At 55.2% G+C, this 19,031-nt stretch overlaps 1 protein-coding gene across 2 annotated transcripts in view; it reads left to right on the forward strand.

Annotated features, from left to right (window-relative positions):
- Positions 1-1,403: 1,403 nt before the first annotated feature.
- The window catches only part of FRMD5 (FERM domain containing 5), a 57,421-nt gene continuing 39,793 nt past the window's right edge, over positions 1,404-19,031 (forward strand). For both annotated transcript variants that reach the window (XM_062501397.1, XM_062501398.1), the window contains exon 1: positions 1,404-1,505. In XM_062501397.1, the coding sequence (XP_062357381.1) occupies positions 1,404-1,505 (102 nt within the window). The remainder of the gene's footprint in view (positions 1,506-19,031) is intronic.

The following is a 19,031-nucleotide window of genomic DNA, read 5'->3' on the forward strand; positions in this document are numbered from 1 at the left end:
ACTGGAGGCTCAGGGATGGAAGAGCCTGGAGAGCCCTCGGGAGCAGCTGTCCTGCCTGTGGGAGTGCAAAGGTGTGGGGAGAGCCACTGCCCTGCAGCCAGCAGTGTTCTGGAAGGGCCGGTGGGAACAGCAGGGGAAGGTGAGGAATGCAGCTCTGCAGAGCACCTTGCTGACTGGGGAGGCAGGGAATGAGCAGAGAGAGTCTGGGGAGAGGCTGGAGAGCTGTGGTCCATGGAGACTGGGGCTTCTGGGGAGAGGATGGGAGCTGCACTGAGCCTGGGGGTGAAGCCGAGGGGATAGAGGTGAGGCTCCAGGCAAAGAGGAGCTGAGCCAGGAAGGTGCAGTGGGAACAGGGCCTGTGGTGCAGTGGGATGGATTTGGGACAGCTTAACACGGGTCCTCACTGTGGTCTGTTTGATTTGGGTATTTGGGTGTGTGGGGAGCACTGCTGAACCCCTCGGTGTGGCCTTGGGGGTGGCTGTGGGGGACTGTGACACCCAGGCAGGGGAATGGGGAGGCAGAAGCCCTGCAGCAGTGCTGGCTGGATTCCCACCCTCCCTGGGCACTGCTGGTGCTGCCACCAGGTAGTTCAGTGCCCCAGAGCAGCACCAGCTGCACCCCATCAGCACTGGTGGCACTTGGAGTCCATTTTGTCCAAAAGCCAGACATTTAAAGGTTTCCATTCACGGCAAATTAACATTAAGAGGGACCAGCTCACGTCCTGGGGGCTACGTTGGCACTTTGGCTGGCTCTGCTGGAAGGACCACGGCAGCTGCCAACCCCTGCACGGGGATCCCAGCCCAGAGATGGAACTGGGCTCTGACAAGAGAGCTGGGCACAGGTCGGTACTTCGGCGGGGACCGCGGGCCAGCCGGGTCACGCCCAGCCTGCGCTTGGGGACACAGAGCCCCCGGGGCAGGGGGTCCGGGTTGCGGAGGCGCGGACAGCGGCGGGGGAGCCCCGCAGCTCCGGCTCCCGGCGCGCTCGGTTCCCGTCCGGCGCGGGGCTCCCGGCGGAGGCGGCGGGGCCGTGCCGCCCGTGCCGCATTGGTTTGCGGCGGAGCCCGTCACCGCCGCCGAGCCGAGATTGGCCCCCGCAACCGGAGCGGGGCGACCCCCGGGCCCGGCCTCCTCCCCGCCCGCCGAGCGCCGCGGCCCCGGCAGGGCACGGGCACGGGTACCGCGCTCCGCTCCGCAGCGAACCGAACCGAACCGAACCGAACCGAACCGAACCGCCCGCAGCGGGGGCAGGGCCGGGCCGAGCCGGGCGGGGGGCGCGGCCACAGCCCCGCCCCGCACCGCCCCGCACCGCCCCGCACCGCCCCGCACCGCCCCGCACCGCCCCGCACCGCGATGTGAGCCGCGGCTCCGCCGGCAGCGCCCGCCGCCCCGCGCCCCGGGAAGATGCTGAGCAGGTGGATGAGTGGCAGCAGCAGGAACCTGGACCGCGAGTACAACTGCACCGTGCGGCTGCTGGACGACAGCGAGTACACCTGCACCATCCAGGTCAGCTCCGCGGCATCCGCACCGCACCGGGGCCGCGCTGCCCCCGCAGCCGCCGCGCTGCCGCCCGGCCCCGGCAGACAAAAGGAGCGGAGCGGAGCGGCGGGGGCGGCCCCGGTGCTGCCCCGCGCCGCCAACAAAGGCGGCCTCCCCGCTGCCGCCGCCGCCGCCGCCGGGCGGAGACCGGAGCCGTGGCTGCCGGCGGCGGGGAGAGCCCCGGGGCTGAGCCGCGGAGGGGTGCGGGGATGGCGCGGAGAGCCGCCCGCAGCACCCGGAGCGCTGCCGGAGCCGGAGCGGGGCAGGGGCAGCCCCGGGGCCGGGGGAGCCGCTCGGTGCCGGGCACGGGGGTGCGCGCAGCGCGGGGAGGACGTGGGAGCGAACGGGAGCACGGGGGATGCAGCGGGGCAGGGATGCACAGGGATGCAGCGGGGCAGGGATGCGCGGGGGTGCTGCTGGCACGGACAGACCCTCCTGGCCCCGCCGCAGCCCGCTGCCCGCTCTGCCTCCCCCGTTAGCGCCCGGCTCGCCGTGACGAGCGCTCGGGTTTTGTAATCGTCCGGAGCGGAGGGGACGGGAGCGCGTCCCGGGACCGGGACCCGTGGTCGGAGCCGTGGGCCCTCAGCCGGTGTCCCTGAGCTGCCAGGGCTGCGAGGGGCATCGCTCAGCGCGCAGATGTCGCGGGATGTGTCGTATTGCTGAAAACTAGGGAAACGCGCTCCCGGGCTCCGCTGGAGCGAGTCCGGGACCGGGACCGTGTGACCGGGGGCTGAGAGAAGCGTCCCTGGCTCCGGCTGCTGCTGCGCTTCATCCCTACCATCAGCATCATCCTCTCAAGGGAGCTCACGAAAACCTGTGCGGAGCCGCACGCGCGGGGATTGCTGCTGGAGGCGGCTGGCCCCAGCCCAGCCCGTGGGCGATGGAAAATTCGGGGCAGAGTTTTGAGTAAAGGTGACTCAACACGTCAACAGCAGCAGCTCCCACCGCCCAGCCTCGGGGTCCCCAGCTCTCCCTTCCCCGCGGTGCCAAGGAGGGGTGAGCATCCTTTCATTTACAGGCACAAACCTGCTTTTGGTGCTAATGCCAAAGGACGGTTACCAAGGGTGCTGCAGGCGATGGGTGGCACCGTCATTTTGGCTTAACCGGTCTAAAACCGATAAAAAGGGTGATTTGTGCAAATGCCACTGAAGAATGGTGGTAACGCCGCCGGTCCCCGCTCACCTCCCCCACCGGGGTTGTAAAGTGTGACCCAGTAAACAGCTCGAACAGCAGCCCAGTTCATTTTGCATAAGCCAAACTAAATCGTCTCTCAGAGGTTGTTTTTAATACTAATTAAATAGGAAACTGTAGTTCGGGAGAGAAAGTGTGGGCAGAGCAGTTCAGAAAAATCTGGATTTTCTGCCCTTAAGACAATTTGACAAGGTGTCGTCATTCTGCATGTCAGTTTTTTTAAAGAGAAAATACTACTTTGGTCCCATATTCCGGCTGGTATTTGATGTGCAGCATAGTAAACAGGGATTCCTGGTATTTAGCATGCGCGACCTGAGGGATGAAGAATTTGCTCCTGCCACCCTGACAAGCAAGGTTACCCCGCTTAAATGTTTGCTCTCGCTGGCTTTCATGCTGCCTTATGAGGCAAGTATTTATAGTCCATGCGAAATCAGGGAGAACATAGCAGGAATGTGTAATGTCTCACAAGTGAGGGAACCGCCACGGCGCAGGCTGCGAGCGCTGAATGAGTTTTGAAGGTCATTCCCTCACGAGCGCAGAGATTCCACATCTCGCCGAGATCCACGGTGTCTCCTGGCCCAGGCTGGTTCTGTGCCTGTTGGGTGGGATTTTTGCCTTGCTATTTTTGCTCAAACCCGGAGAACCTGGCTGGAGCAGCGGCCGTGGCTCTCACGCAGGGCTGGGAGCGGAGCCGTGCCTGGAAGTTTGTGCTGAGGTTTTGCTGCCGTGCCCGTGTGTCCTCCCTGGCAGCAGGGATGGGGACGGGCTCGGTGCCCTCCCTGGAGCGTGGCCTGCCTGACGGGTCCTGGCTTCACTGCTGGGCAGGAGGAAGAAGCACCGAATTTTTAAACCTGATTTTTAAGGTTTATTTACATTTCAGATAATGGCATTGGTTAAATCTGTCATAAAATTAACCTCTGGCTGTGCTTGATGAAGGTGCGTGAATAGGGGTTTGGTGCCGCCAGCTAATACCTGAGCATTCGGCTTCTAAATAAAGTCTTTTTTATTTGATTTCCCAAGGTTTGCATTGTTCATATTCCCATGTTGAATGAGCAGTTCATTGTCTGAGCGGGGATGAATCCTCCCTCTATTTTTCCCCGAATTCTCACTCCCGAACAGCTCGTCCAAGCAGGCAGAGGAGCCTGGAGGATTCATGACTGGAGCCCCCCAGATGTGTTGGGGGGACAGAAGTGCCATGGGCACAGGGAGTGGGTCAGGGCAGTAGGGTTGGCACCTCCACAAACCTTCTGTTGTGAGGTTTTTTTGTGACTTCCAGCATTTGCTGGTTTGGGGAAGATGCTGGCCCAGCACCTGTGTGCTGGTCCCGGGGCTCGGTCCGTGGCGAGCAGAGCTGGACCCTCAGCCCTGCCGGGACCTGGGGACTCACAGCAGCTGCCTGAACGTGGAGATGTTTGGCTCTTGGCTGGGAAAGCTGATGTTTAACAGTATCACGGGCCAGGGAGGCACCTCTGCAGGTGATGAAGGTGTGTGGGTCCATCAGGTGTCAGCAGCGCCATCCCTGCCCCGTTCCTCCACACCTGCGCGCATGGGGACCCTGCTCGTGGGTGTCACTGTCCCCAGAGGTGTCCCCGGGGAGCAGGGGCTCGCAGACAGGGACAGCCATTCCTGAAGGTGTTTTACTCACCTCCGTGGAGAGGGGCTGAGTGTTTAACTGCAGTTTCAGCCCTGGTGCTCCGTGTCTCAGCAGGGACTGGCGCGGGCTCCTGGCGGCACCGTCAGGATGGGAAGAGCTCCGAAACACCCAGCAGTGCTGTGGTTTGCTCCGAGTGAGTTGCTTGTCTGAGGAAATGTTTTAAATTCTTCGCTGTGGTGTCGGTGGTGGCATAAAAGTCTTGAAATAATTAATGATTTGCTGTTGCTCAATGCATCAAGTATTTTCCTGAAAAGACAGTGGTGTTTTGTTTCAAACCCCAGTAGAACGACAGGAACGTGGAGATGTGAGAATATAAATATATGGTTTCTTAGATGCAGAAACAAGGACTTTGTTGCCTAAGACTGGGAGGAAATGAAAGCGAGCTCCTGGCTGCACTCTGGGACAAACCCCCTGCTTCCCACTTGGAGCACGAAGTTCTTCAGGAGCCCTGGCAGGATCATTAATATCAGGCAGCAGCACAAAGGGGCACTGGGGGTTTGTGGCAGTGAAGGTTATTTGTTCATTATCTTTTTATCTTTGGAGAGTTTCCAATTGCTTTTCCCGGGAAGTAGGTTAGGAACCCGCTGCTTCCACAGGGGCGGCTCCGCTCGGAGCCCCGAGTGTGGGTGACACGTTTGGGGGGACAGGGCCACAAACCGGGGGCTCTGTGCCCCTGCTGGGGTCTGTCTGTCTGTCTGTCCCAGAGCCCTCCCTTCCCTCCACAGCTGGAGCCCGAGTGCAGGGACAGCGACCGGGGCCAAAGCCATTGTCAGAAATGAGGTGTGTGGAGGGATGGGGGTCCTGGACTGGGGGTCCTGGACTGGGGGTCCTGGGATGAGGGTCCCAGGGTGAAAGTCCCAGGCTGAGGGTCTCAGACCGAGGGTCAGCACCCCGGGTCGGGTTCCCCAAACATCCCCCGGTGTCCTGGTCCTGCAGAGCCCCCGAGCTGCCCCGGGCTGGGGCTGGGCTGCAGCGGGCACGGGGAGCTCCCCCGGTCCCAGGGAGCCTGAAAGCATCACCACAGCTTTGCTGTTGGCTGTTCAAAGTAATGTTTTTATTCATAGCCTTGGAAATGTGTTTGCAGCAGAAACCCATCGTGGTGGCTCAGCTGTGTCTCTGTGAGTTGTGCTGGCAGGGCAGCTCCTTTGCCCCTGGCTCCAGCATTTGCATACATTTGGTTTTGTAGGCTCAGGAGGAAACTGCCTGAAATGCACAATGAGTTCGAAGGGAAAACAGCAATCAAAGCAGAGCATTTCATCTGCTTTACCTCTCCAATTGATGTCCAAAGGATTCAGAAGGCAGCTGAGGAAAACATCCACTAAATGTCCACTGAAAATGGGGGACAATATTCACTCACATTTCAGTGGGAGCAAAACCCCAAGTTGTTTTGCAAAGCTGTGGAAAATATTTCTCTTGCTGTTCTTTCTCCAGCAGCTGAAATGTCTGTTTTCTGTTCACTTTTCATACCTGTTTTACAACGTTACCTGCTGTGAACCCGCCGGCTATTCCCCTCTCAGGAGCCAATTTCCTGACAGAATCACTTTGCTTATCATTTTCCTGTGGAAGACGCTGAAGGCAAATATAGACACAGGCAGATATAGATGTAGGTGTCCACGGGCTCGTGCACACACACGGAGATGCCATTGGAGAGGGATGTGCACCACAGCACCAGGAAAAAGGAATTTGCTCCTTCTGCCATGTCAGAATTAGGTAATGTGCAGCAGAAGGCTTTTTTTTTTTTTTTTTGAGACGTCTGGGGAATACTGAGAGTGCCATGAGCAGCCCACTTATTTTTAATTTTTGAGTCAGTCTCTGGGAGCCCGGAGGGATGGTGGGCATGGGGGTGACGTCGATGGCCACGTGCTGGCAGTGCCAGCACTCACACGGTGCCTTGGTTTATCCCGTACAGGAGCAGAGGCTCTGACGGCTCCTGAGATCCCTTCCTGACCTGGCACATCTCCTGGTCACTGGCACCTCACAGCTGGCTCCTCCTGGCAGCCGTGTGGTGTGGACAAGGACTGTGTGGGGAGCAGGACCCACACTGATGCCACCAGTGGTGCTGGGCAGGGCCCTGCTGGAGATGTCCTCAGTCTGTGGAAACTCCTCCCCAGCTCATGCAGGGGTGGGGTCCTCTCCAGGGTGTGGGCACCACAGAATCCTGGGCTGCTTTGGGTTGGAAGGGATTTAAAGCCCCTCCAGTGCCACCCCTGCCATGGCAGGGACACCTCCCACTGTCCCAGGCTGCTCCAAGCCCTGTCCTGCCTGGTCTGGGGCTCTTCCAGGGATCCAGGGCCAGCCACAGCTGCTCTGGGCACCCTGTGCCAGGGTTTTGCCACTTGGCTCCTTGATGGGCCCCTGGAGTTCCAGGATGGCTTGTGCTTGTTTTCGTCTCGTGCCACTGAAAGGGCTGGGAACAAGCTAAGGAAGGGTTTGCTGTGAGGGAAGTGCTGGGGTTTCTGTGCCATCGGTTTTGTGGAGAGCAGACAATCCCTCGTGAGCCTGGGGCAGGCTGGGGACCATGGCAGAGCCCCGGATGCTGCCACTGCCATCAGCCACTTGTTTGTGGGCAGAAAACCCAATTATTGTTTGGTTACAGCATGTGCTGGAGTTGCTTCTGCAAATAAGAAGGTTTCAGGTCAAATCCTTTTCTTTGAGATGTTTCCAGGGTAAATCATTCCAGCAGTAGGGGAGTAGCTTCCCATTGATGATCTGGAATTGCTGTGAGGCTGATGTGTCCACGGTGAGTGTCTGCAGGGCCCGTGGCTCTTGCACAGGCTCTGGTGGATTCTGGGGCTGCCTTGGGCCAGGGCTGGGATGACTGGAAGGGATCATTGCATCATGGAATCATTTCATGGTTTGGGTTGGAAGGGACCTGGAAGTTCATCTTGTTCCAAACCCTTGCCATGGACTGGGACACCTCCCACTAGACCAGGTTGCTCCAAAGGTGGGGTTAAATGCCCTCCTCTGACAGGATTAGTAGTTACTTACTTCTGGTTATAGGAACATTCAGAACTCAGGAAAATACATGCTATCCTGATTTGTGGATTCTCCCCTTGTATTCCCATCAGTGTTACACCCACTGTGGGGCTGGTTACTCTCTAAAATCTGATTTATGGAGCACTCTGTCACCACAAGAGATGTTTTCCTTGTGCTGGAGCTGTGCCAGCTGCTGCCCAGGCCCAGGAGAAGGGCGAACCCTCCATTCTTGGTGACACAGGGAGGAACCCACACCTGGAGCAGTTTTCTGGAGCTGTCACTGGAGCACAGCAGCAGCTCCACCAAGGCAGGTTCCGTGCCCAGGGCAGCAGCAGCCACTCACAGGATGGAGCAGGAGCTCCCTGCAGGAGCCCTGGGGCTGCCAGAGCCTTTCTGCTCAGTGAGGAAGAGGAGCGTGAAGGGCAGCAGGGTGGGAGCACGCGAGCTGAGGCTCAGCCACATGAAATCTTTTTGTCCTTGTGCTGGGCTGGCACGGCAGAGGGAACGTCCCCAGTGCCACGTGGCACCGTGCCCCCTGTGGAACACCGGCACTGCCGGAAAATAAGCATTAAAAACTAGAAATGAAATGGAACCTTATTGAATGTGTCACCCAGCGGCGTGTGTCCCCTCGTGGTTTGTGTCAGGGTGCCAGGGCTGCTGGGGCATGAGCCAGGTGAGCAGTGCTGGCAGGAGTTGTGCCAGCCCTTCTGCCCAGATCCTGGAGACCAGCTCCTTCCTCTGCAGAAAATAAATCATTTGGAAATGTGTTTGCTTCCAGAGGGCAGGGCTGGATGGGAGATTGGGCAGGAATTGTTCCCTGGCAGGGTGGGCAGGCCCAGCTGTGGCTGCCCCTGGATCCCTGGCAGTGCCCAAGGCCAGGTTGGACACTGGGGCTGGAGCACCTGGGACAGTGGGAGGTGTCCCTGCCATAGCAGGGGTGGGTGGGATGGGCTTTAAGGATCCTTTCCAACCCAAACCGTTCTGGGATTTGGTAATTTTATTTACAAACAATTCCTGGTGCTGAGAGTGACGTTTCCCCAGGAAGGGCTGGGGCAGCTGTGGGAATGGCAATGGGCTTCAGATGCTGGTGGAGAAAAGCTCTTCTTTTTCTAAGCAAAACTAGAATTTCTGTAACTGTGGAGGAATGATCAGATGGGATCCTGGGGACCAGCTGGGCATTTTGTCCCTCCTGTGTTGTCCTTTAAAAGCTGCCCTTAATTACACTTGGACTTTAATTACCCTCCAAGCACATCACCTTCACCGGTGTCATTGTCTCTGTCGGCAGAAGTGACTTGGCAGCTGAAATTTCATGAGGAACTCGGTTAATTGTGCACACGCAGAACACAAGATGCCATTGTGCTTCCTCCAGCTTGTTATCTGGGAGGGACTCGGGGGTAAAATCTGGGAAAATCTGATTTTGCTCAGCAGAGCCAGCGGCTGTCGCGGCCGATCCCCGTCAGGGCTGGGTTTATGTAAGCCTTGGTGGGGCAGGGCTGTGCTTCAAACCACAGCATCAGCTCTGTCCATTCCTGCGTGATCCCAGTGTCCTCACGGAAACCAGGGAGGGATTGTGCTCCCAGGGTGTCTGGTGCTTGGTGCTGGCCAGGAAAGTTGATGTAAATGGAAAGGGCTCCTCTGCAGACGAGGGAGCAGGCTGAAACCCTTGCTGGTTCCTTATGATGTACTTTGTGTTGGGAAGATGGAAAGGGTGGGAAATTCCTCCTGGAGAGGTGTGGGCATTGCAAGGCTCAGAGCCATGAGCTGGCTTTAGCCTTATGTTTTTTTCAGAATAATTTTGCCATAATAATTTCACCATCCTTGCTTTGGCTGTTTGAGCAGGGAGCCTCCCGTTGCTCCCAGCCAGCCACGATCCCACCAGAGCCAAGTGAAGGCTGAGTCCCATTTTCCTGTCCTGGCAGTGCCAGGTCTCTGCACTGGGCAGCTCACTGGAAACTCAAGGTTCACACATGTTTTAATCTTTCCTGTCTGGCAGCAAAGAGCACGAGCCCTGGTCTCCTGACAGGGACAAACCCTTGGGCTGGGCCAGGAGGAGGATCCAGGTCCCACCAGACAATCAAAGAGGTTTTTCTCCACGGTTATTAACAGCAGCTTCCACAACCAGCAAGGCCTCAGCTCGTTAATGTGTGATGTCAGGATCTGATCAATGCTGCAGCCCAAAATAGAATATTTTGGCTGCATAACGTCTGTTGCCAAAGACTTTAATTGTAGTGGCATATCTGTCACATCGATGAGGGGCTTGTATTTTTTGGAGGGTTTATAGTGGCTGTTTTGTGCTGGCTCTTGCCCTGGAACACAGGCTGGGATCCCAAAGGAAACATCCAGCCAGCTGCCTGGAGGGGATATTTTTTAATGAAAAAAAGGCAAAAATTGAGTCAGCCATTCTGGAGATGGAAAGAGGCTTTAAGAATATATGGATCAGGTAGCAATTGCAGCTATCCCTTAGACACTTAACTCATGGAATAGGCAGTGTGTTGGGGCTGGGGGAAAAAGCTGGAATCCAATAGGCTTGTGTTTGGAAAGTAATAAATTTGCTGAGCAGGTACTTTTCATGAATCGATCTAGCTCTCATTAGCCTTGCACTGCATAGTTTGCTGACTAATATTTCTGGCTTGCAAGTAAAAATGGTTTTCCAAAGGAAATATGTAATGAGAACAGAGTGTTTTTGGGACCTGAAAACCTGGAGCTCCTGGGGCCATTGGAAAAGAAGAGATGTAAGGGCAGCAGAAACACAGGAGCAGAGGAGAGGGCTGGGGTTGGGGTGGAAATGAAACAGGAGTAGGGCACTGGGAGCAGTGATGGGAACTGGGAGCTGTGATTGGTACTGGGAGCTGTGATGAGCAGTGCAGGTGCAGCGGTGCAGGTACAGCAGTGCAGATGAAGCAGTGCAGATGAAGCAGGGAAGGAGCAGCAGGGAAGGTGCAGCAGTGCAGGTGAAGCAGTGCAGGTGCAGCACAGCTGGAAGAGCTGGGATTGCCATGGGAACAGAGGAGCAGGGCTGATGGCAGGCAGGGGACAGTGCCACCACCCTGTCCCCACTGCCCCATGCCCCGTGGCACCTTCCTGGTGCAGGTGTTCTGCAGTGTCCTGCAGTGTTCCTGCAGGAGCTGTGCCATTCCCTTCCCGCTGTGTTCCCGGGGTCCAGGCACAGGAATTACGGCGCTGCTTGGCAGCTGCACTCTTCCAAGTGAGCAGCCTGGCATGAAAGGAGCCCTGCACGGGGCAGGCGTGGCTGGGGTGATTGCTTATGGCTTCTTTCAGGTGTGCTTGGGGGAAAAAAAAAAATCTGATGAACTACAGAGGCCAGAAGAAATGTCTCTGCAAGTGCTGCAATTATCCCGGTGTTTGTTTGGACAGCCAGGGAGGCACCAAGATTGGTATCCTGGCCAAGGGAAGGGCTGAGGGGCAGTGGAGCTTGCACAGCGTTAGAACAGATTCACTCAGCCCTTTCAAATATTTATGGCCTTGCAATCCATACATGTTTTGAGCCTATTTGGCATCCTCCTGCTCTGCTTTTGCTTGTGGAGAGACTCCGGAGAGCACCAGCCCAGCCGTGGGGGTGGCTGCAGCCACCAGGGGTGGTGAGGGGCAGCTTTAGGGCTGGGATTTGGGGAGGATCCATGGAGTCTGTTCCTGGAGAGCTCCTTGGTGCGAGGGGAGGCTTTGTACAGAACTCCAGGGGCTGGTGGCTCGTGCAGCTGAGGGTTGGGATGCAGGATACCTGTGAGAGCTGCCTGGGCAAGGAGGGCTTGGCCATGGGGGTCATCCTGTCCTTGCCCATGCAGCTGGGATTGTGGCAGCTGGAACTCTGGGGCTCAGGATGCACCAGGGGCAGTGCTGGAGCTGGGGCCGGGTCAGCAGGGGTGTCCCACCTGCTTGGAAGGGACAGGAACAGGTTTTCTAGCAAAATGAAAGTCAGCTGTAAGAAGCCAGTTGCCTTCCTGCCGGAGGGACAATTCCTGTCAATCTGCCACGTTTTACTCTCACGGGATAAAAATAGAGCACGATGATTTCCAGGCAGCAGCAGGCGCACGTCCTGTGGTCCTAATGAGCTCTTAAGGTAATTACCCTTTGGTGGCAAAGAGCTGGAAAGGGCGGGCTCGGCTGGCAAAGGTTTGTAAGAACTGGGTCTGTGCTCCCCAGAAAGGGCAGCATCCCACTGCAGGGGCTGAGGGAGGCACAGCAGAAGGGTTTGGGACAAGGGATGGAGGGACAGGACACAGGGAATGGCCCCAACTGCCAACAGGCAGGGCTGGGTGGGATATTGGGCAGGAATTGTTCCCCTGAGGGTGGGCAGGCTCTTAGCCCTGTGCCAGGGCCTCGCTGTGCTCACAGGGAAGAGTTTGTTGTAAAAGCATGTTTTAATCTGTTTAATTTCTGTAAAGCCTCATTTGAAAACGCTGTTCCGTAGCTGGGGGTTGTCTTAACAGGAATTATGGTCTCGGCTGAGGAAGTGCCACGTGCCAGCCATGCCAGGCTGTGCCCTGCCAGAGCCACCCCTGCCCTGGGTGTCCTGTGCCTGCCCCAGCCCTTGGGGCTGCCGGGCCAGGCTGGACTCACCTTTTCCTTCTCTGGGTCAATAAATAATCTCTGGGAGCAGTGTGTTACCTGGCAGCTCTGTAAGTCAATTGACCCTGTTGCAGGATATCCGTGGAATAGGTAAATTACATCTCCTGCTGTTCCATCTTCCTAACGAATCCGATACCATCTTAAGAACATAAACCACGAGAGCTCCTTTGTGTGACTCAATTTGCCTTTGTGCAGCACAGGGCTGATCTCCCAAGCAGTGCCTTCCCTGTGTAATCCTGATGTTTTTCCTTATCAGTGTCCCCAGTTACAACAGATTTGTGTCCCTGCAGCTCCTCCGTGTGTGTGAGCAGGGCTGGGACCTCTCCAGCCCCGGGGGCTCATAGGGGGAGCTTGTCCAGCATTCCCTCACCCTGCTGAATGTCTGCCCAGCCTGGCTCCAGTGCTCCTACAAACCCACCCCAATCCTGCCCCAACCCACTGCTGAGGTGTCCGTAGACATCAGGGAACTGGCACCAGGGCAGGAGATGTCACCTGTGCTGGGTGGCACTGCCCAGAATTGACTGTGCACTGGGATGGACAGACAGACACTGCCATTCACCTGCCAACCTGTGCCATTCACCCACCACTCTGTGCCATGCAGGAGCCCAGTGGAGTGAGCTGGGGCTCTGTGGTGCCAGGGCAGAGCCCCGGGCCCGGGGAGAGCTCAGTGTGCTGCTGGACGAGTGAAATCTGCACCCAGAACCTCCCTCTGGAGCCAAGGGAAACGTGATTGCGTTGGCTGATCGGGGACTGACACGGTTTGGGGAGTCCTTGGGGGTTTCTGAACGTCAGGGGGGTGTGACACACACCTGCCTGTGCCAGGCTGCCTCGGTCTCTGCTCTGCCTTTCCTGCTTCCCCAGCAGGAATGGATTCCAGCTGGGAAAGGATCTGCCTTCAAGGTGTGACCAGAAGCTGCTCTTCACCAGGGCGTGGAGTGGTGGGGCAGGGGGATGCAGGGCTGGGAACTGATGGTGCCTCTGCCCTGCCTCCCTGTCACCATCAGGGATCCCCTTGCAGGGCAGGCAACTGCCCACGGCTCTGGGACAGCAGCAGGACCTGGAGCTGCTGGAGGAGCCCCCAGAGCTGCTGCAGGGCTGGAGCCCCCCTGGAGCCGGGCTGGGAGAGCTGGGAATGTTCACCTGGAGAGGGGACAGCTCCAGGGAGAGCTCAGAGCCCCTGCCAGTGCCCAAAGGGGAACTTTGGGCTGTTTAAGCCCTAAGTCCTGCAGAGCAGCAGAGGTAGAAGAGCATCCATGCTGCAGTGCAAGTCCTCCAGAGGATCACCCACAGCAGCCCAGGGTTGCAGTTTTTTCCTGCTTTGTCAGCAGTGGTGTCTCCTTGTGCAGAGATGCAGCTCCCAGAAGTTTTCTGGGGGGATCAAGGGCTCTTTTCCAAGCACTGCCACAGGACTGGGATGGCCCATGGGGTGTGAGCAGATCCATCACCCCTCTCTGAGGTCAGGGATGAGGAACCTCCTTACCTTTATTTCCCTGTCCCATCTGTGTGCGCATGCAAATCACACTGCTCTGAGCCCCTTCATGTTTCTGGCAGGACAAATAACACATCAGAGAGAGAAAATGTAATCAGAGTGTTTATTTTGGGTTAAAATAATCTGAGAATCATGGAATGGTTTGAGTTGGGAGGGTCCTTGAAACTCACCCTGTTCCACCCCTTCCACATCTTCCACTATCCACTATCAGGCTGCTCCAAGCCCTGTCCAGCCTGGCCTGGAACGTGCCAGGGATGGAACTGGGCAGCCACAGACCAGTGCAACAAATCGGTGTGCACACAAATCAGTGCAACTTGGAGTGATTTCCCTGAGCCCACAAGTGTCCCACAGGTTTAATTCCATTTGTCTTCCCCTCTCCTTTAGCAGGATGCGTTAATCCCATGTGAAACCCACTCTGATGTGAGTAAGTGGAACAGACAGGCAGAACCTTTTCTACATTAAACTGGAGACGTGGAGCCTTGTGCACACATGGAGTGTGATCTCAGACATGATACTTCAGGTTACACACACACAGTGATCTCACACGTGATCCCCTGTGTTACACACATGGTGTGATCTGTTACACACACACAGTGATCTCACACGTGATCCCCTGGGTTACACACATGGTGTGATCTGTTACACACACACAGTGATCTCACACGTGATCCCCTGGGTTACACACATGGTGTGATCTGTTACACACACACAGTGATCTCACACGTGATCCCCTGGGTTACACACATGGTGTGATCTGTTACACACACACAGTGATCTCACACATGATCCCCTGTGTTACACACATGGTGTGATCTGTTACACACACAGTGATCTCACACATGATCCCCTGGGTTACACACATGGTGTGATCTGTTACACACACACAGTGATCTCACACGTGATCCCCTGGGTTACACACACAGTGTGATCTGTTACACACACAGTGATCTCACACATGATCCCCTGGGTTACACACACACAGTGTGATCTGTTACACACACAGTGATCTCACACGTGATCCCCTGGGTTACACACATGGTGTGATCTGTTACACACACAGTGATCTCACACATGATCCCCTGGGTTACACACATGGTGTGATCTGTTACACACACACAGTGATCTCACACATGATCCCCTGGGTTACACACATGGTGTGATCTGTTACACACACACAGTGATCTCACACGTGATCCCCTGGGTTACACACACAGTGTGATCTGTTACACACACAGTGATCTCACACATGATCCCCTGGGTTACACACACACAGTGTGATCTGTTACACACACAGTGATCTCACACGTGATCCCCTGGGTTACACACACACAGTGTGATCTGTTACACACACACAGTGATCTCACACATGATCCCCTGGGTTACACACATGGTGTGATCTGTTACACACACACACAGTGATCTCACACATGATCCCCTGTGTTACACACATGGTGTGATCTGTTACACACACACAGTGATCTCACACGTGATCCCCTGGGTTACACACATGGTGTGATCTGTTACACACACACAGTGATCTCACACATGATCCCCTGTGTTACACACATGGTGTGATCTGTTACACACACACAGTGATCTCACACGTGATCCCCTGGGTTACACACACACAGTGTGATCTGTTACACACACAGTGATCTCACACATGATCCCCTGGGTTACACACATGGTGTGATCTGTTACACACACACAGTGATCTCACACGTGATCCCCTGGGTTACACACACACAGTGTGATCTGTTACACACACAGTGATCTCACACATGATCCCCTGGGTTACACACACACAGTGTGATCTGTTACACACACAGTGATCTCACACATGATCCCCTGGGTTACACACACACAGTGTGATCTGTTACACACACACAGTGATCTCACACATGATCCCCTGGGTTACACACACACAGTGTGATCTGTTACACACACAGTGATCTCACACATGATCCCCTGGGTTACACACACACAGTGTGATCTGTTACACACACAGTGATCTCACACATGATCCCCTGGGTTACACACACAGTGATCTCACACGTGATCCTCTGGGTTACACACACACAGTGTGATCTGTTACACACACACAGTGATCTCACACGTGATCCCCTGGGTTACACACACAGTGATCTCACACATGATCCCCTGGGTTACACACACACAGTGTGATCTGTTACACACACACACAGTGATCTCACATGTGATCCTCTGGGTTACACACACGCAGTGTGATCTGTTACACACACACACAGTGATCTCACATGTGATCCTCTGGGTTACACACACAGTGTGATCTGTTACACACACAGTGATCTCACACATGATCCCCTGGGTTACACACACACAGTGTGATCTGTTACACACACAGTGATCTCACACGTGATCCCTGGGTTACACACACACAGTGTGATCTGTTACACACACACAGTGATCTCACACATGATCCCCTGGGTTACACACATGGTGTGATCTGTTACACACACACACAGTGATCTCACACATGATCCCCTGTGTTACACACATGGTGTGATCTGTTACACACACACAGTGATCTCACACGTGATCCCCTGGGTTACACACATGGTGTGATCTGTTACACACACACAGTGATCTCACACATGATCCCCTGTGTTACACACATGGTGTGATCTGTTACACACACACAGTGATCTCACACGTGATCCCCTGGGTTACACACACACAGTGTGATCTGTTACACACACAGTGATCTCACACATGATCCCCTGGGTTACACACATGGTGTGATCTGTTACACACACACAGTGATCTCACACGTGATCCCCTGGGTTACACACACACAGTGTGATCTGTTACACACACAGTGATCTCACACATGATCCCCTGGGTTACACACACACAGTGTGATCTGTTACACACACAGTGATCTCACACATGATCCCCTGGGTTACACACACACAGTGTGATCTGTTACACACACACAGTGATCTCACACATGATCCCCTGGGTTACACACACACAGTGTGATCTGTTACACACACAGTGATCTCACACATGATCCCCTGGGTTACACACACAGTGATCTCACACGTGATCCTCTGGGTTACACACACACAGTGTGATCTGTTACACACACACAGTGATCTCACACGTGATCCCCTGGGTTACACACACAGTGATCTCACACGTGATCCTCTGGGTTACACACACACAGTGTGATCTGTTACACACACACAGTGATCTCACACGTGATCCCCTGGGTTACACACACAGTGATCTCACACGTGATCCCCTGGGTTACACACACACAGTGTGATCTGTTACACACACACAGTGATCTCACACGTGATCCCCTGGGTTACACACACACAGTGTGATCTGTTACACACACACAGTGATCTCACACGTGATCCCCTGGGTTACACACACACAGTGTGATCTGTTACACACACAGTGATCTCACACATGATCCCCTGGGTTACACACACACAGTGTGATCTGTTACACACACAGTGATCTCACACATGATCCCCTGGGTTACACACACACAGTGTGATCTGTTACACACACAGTGATCTCACACATGATCCCCTGGGTTACACACACACAGTGTGATCTGTTACACACACATAGTGATCTCACACATGATCCCCTGGGTTACACACACACAGTGTGATCTGTTACACACACAGTGATCTCACACATGATCCCCTGGGTTACACACACACAGTGTGATCTGTTACACACACAGTGATCTCACACATGATCCCCTGGGTTACACACACAGTGATCTCACACGTGATCCTCTGGGTTACACACACACAGTGTGATCTGTTACACACACACAGTGATCTCACACGTGATCCCCTGGGTTACACACACAGTGATCTCACACATGATCCCCTGGGTTACACACACACAGTGTGATCTGTTACACACACACACAGTGATCTCACATGTGATCCTCTGGGTTACACACACGCAGTGTGATCTGTTACACACACACACACACACACACACACACACACACAGTAATCTCAGACATGAAACCCTGAGCAAACTCAGCCAAGCTCTCTCAGCTCTGGTGTTTTGTGTAACCCCAGTGGGGCTGGGCTGGGGTGGCTGCAGGTCCCAGTGATGCCTGTTCCAGCAGGCTCGGTGGCATAGTCAAGGTTTAAGAACTCTGGGCAATGCATTTTCAGAAGCTCCTGGAGGGTGAGGGGCTGTCAGGCTGGATAAATATTAAATCAGCGAAGAGAGGAAGGAGAAAGCAGAGTGAGAATGAAGAGCAGGAGGGATGAGGAGATTGCTGCAATCTGTGGGCCCTTGGGACAGTGCCTGAGTGCTGTGATCACATCCCAGCGAGCTCACAAACACTGCTCCCATCTCTCTGGCATCCCAGCATGGGGAAATGCTGCAGTCATGTGTGGTCCTGCCTCCTACTGCCCCCTGCCACGGGGCCGCTGGCACCACTGGTACCACCCCTGCCACTGGGGAGGTGCTGGGCTGCTCCAAAAGGCTCCAGTGGAGAGATCTTCCAGGGATGCTTCCAGCAGCCAAGCGGGGAGGGTCCCCCCTGCCCCCCAGAATAACCCCAGAGGGAGCTGGAGCCCTGCTGGAAGGCTGGGCACTGTCCCATGCTCCTGGCAGTGCCAGCAGGGTCCCCTGGCACCAGGTCTCACTGCCCCAGACGTGTTTGGAGTCCTCACCTGGGGTCCAGGGAAGTTTGCCTGTCGTGTTCCTTCAGAGGAACAGCATGAAATGAGGAGTTAACACAGCAACAAGCTTCTCCATCACCAGCAGCAGCTTGAATCATTAAGCCTGAAATAATTTTAATTGGTTCCAGGATTCACAAGAGACTTTTTGTGCCATGGAGGAGCTGGACCAGTTTCTCATCTACCACCAGCCATCAGAGCAGGGGAGAGGGGAGATGCTCTGCTTGGCTTCAGGTGCCTCAGCACCAAACTGGCTTTAAAGACAGAGAGATAAATAATTTCTTTGCCTTGGAGTGGATTAACCTGCCTTGGCAAGCCCTAAGTTGTTGATTTAAGTCCTTGACAGGAACTCTCCAGTTTATTGCAGTGAAAAGCTGCTGACAGCTGCCTCATGGGCCAAAGGTGGGAACCTGGGGAGGATGAGCCCGAGCTCTGTGGGGTGGTTTGGGGGTAAGAATTCAGTTAATCATTTTGTATGTCTAATTAAAAATGAGGCATTTGTCTCTGCAAACGGATGGTGGATCTGTGGCCCTCGCCCACACAGGCTTTCCAGGGAATGTGTCTTGACAGCACATGGACTCTTTCAAACGAGCCAGGAATTAATGAAACTGAGGTGATTCAGTGCAGTTACTGCACAGAGAGGCGAGGTAAAACATAAACATTAAAAATTCAATTTAAATAGAGCCCTGGTGGCATTTGCAGCCGGGTGTGTGGCAGCTCCCAGCCCCGGGGGAAGGAGAGCCAGGAGGGTGCTGCACAATTATTGGGGTTTACAATGGGACAGGGAACTCCTCAGGCCACAGCCTGACGGGGCTGGCGATGGTTTGCTTCCAGCACAGGAGTAACCAGGGGGTGTTTTAAAATATAGACAGAAAAGTCCCTGAGGG

Source organism: Cinclus cinclus, chromosome 13, assembly GCF_963662255.1.
Source record: "Cinclus cinclus chromosome 13, bCinCin1.1, whole genome shotgun sequence".
Classification (NCBI taxonomy): Eukaryota; Metazoa; Chordata; class Aves; order Passeriformes; family Cinclidae; genus Cinclus; species Cinclus cinclus.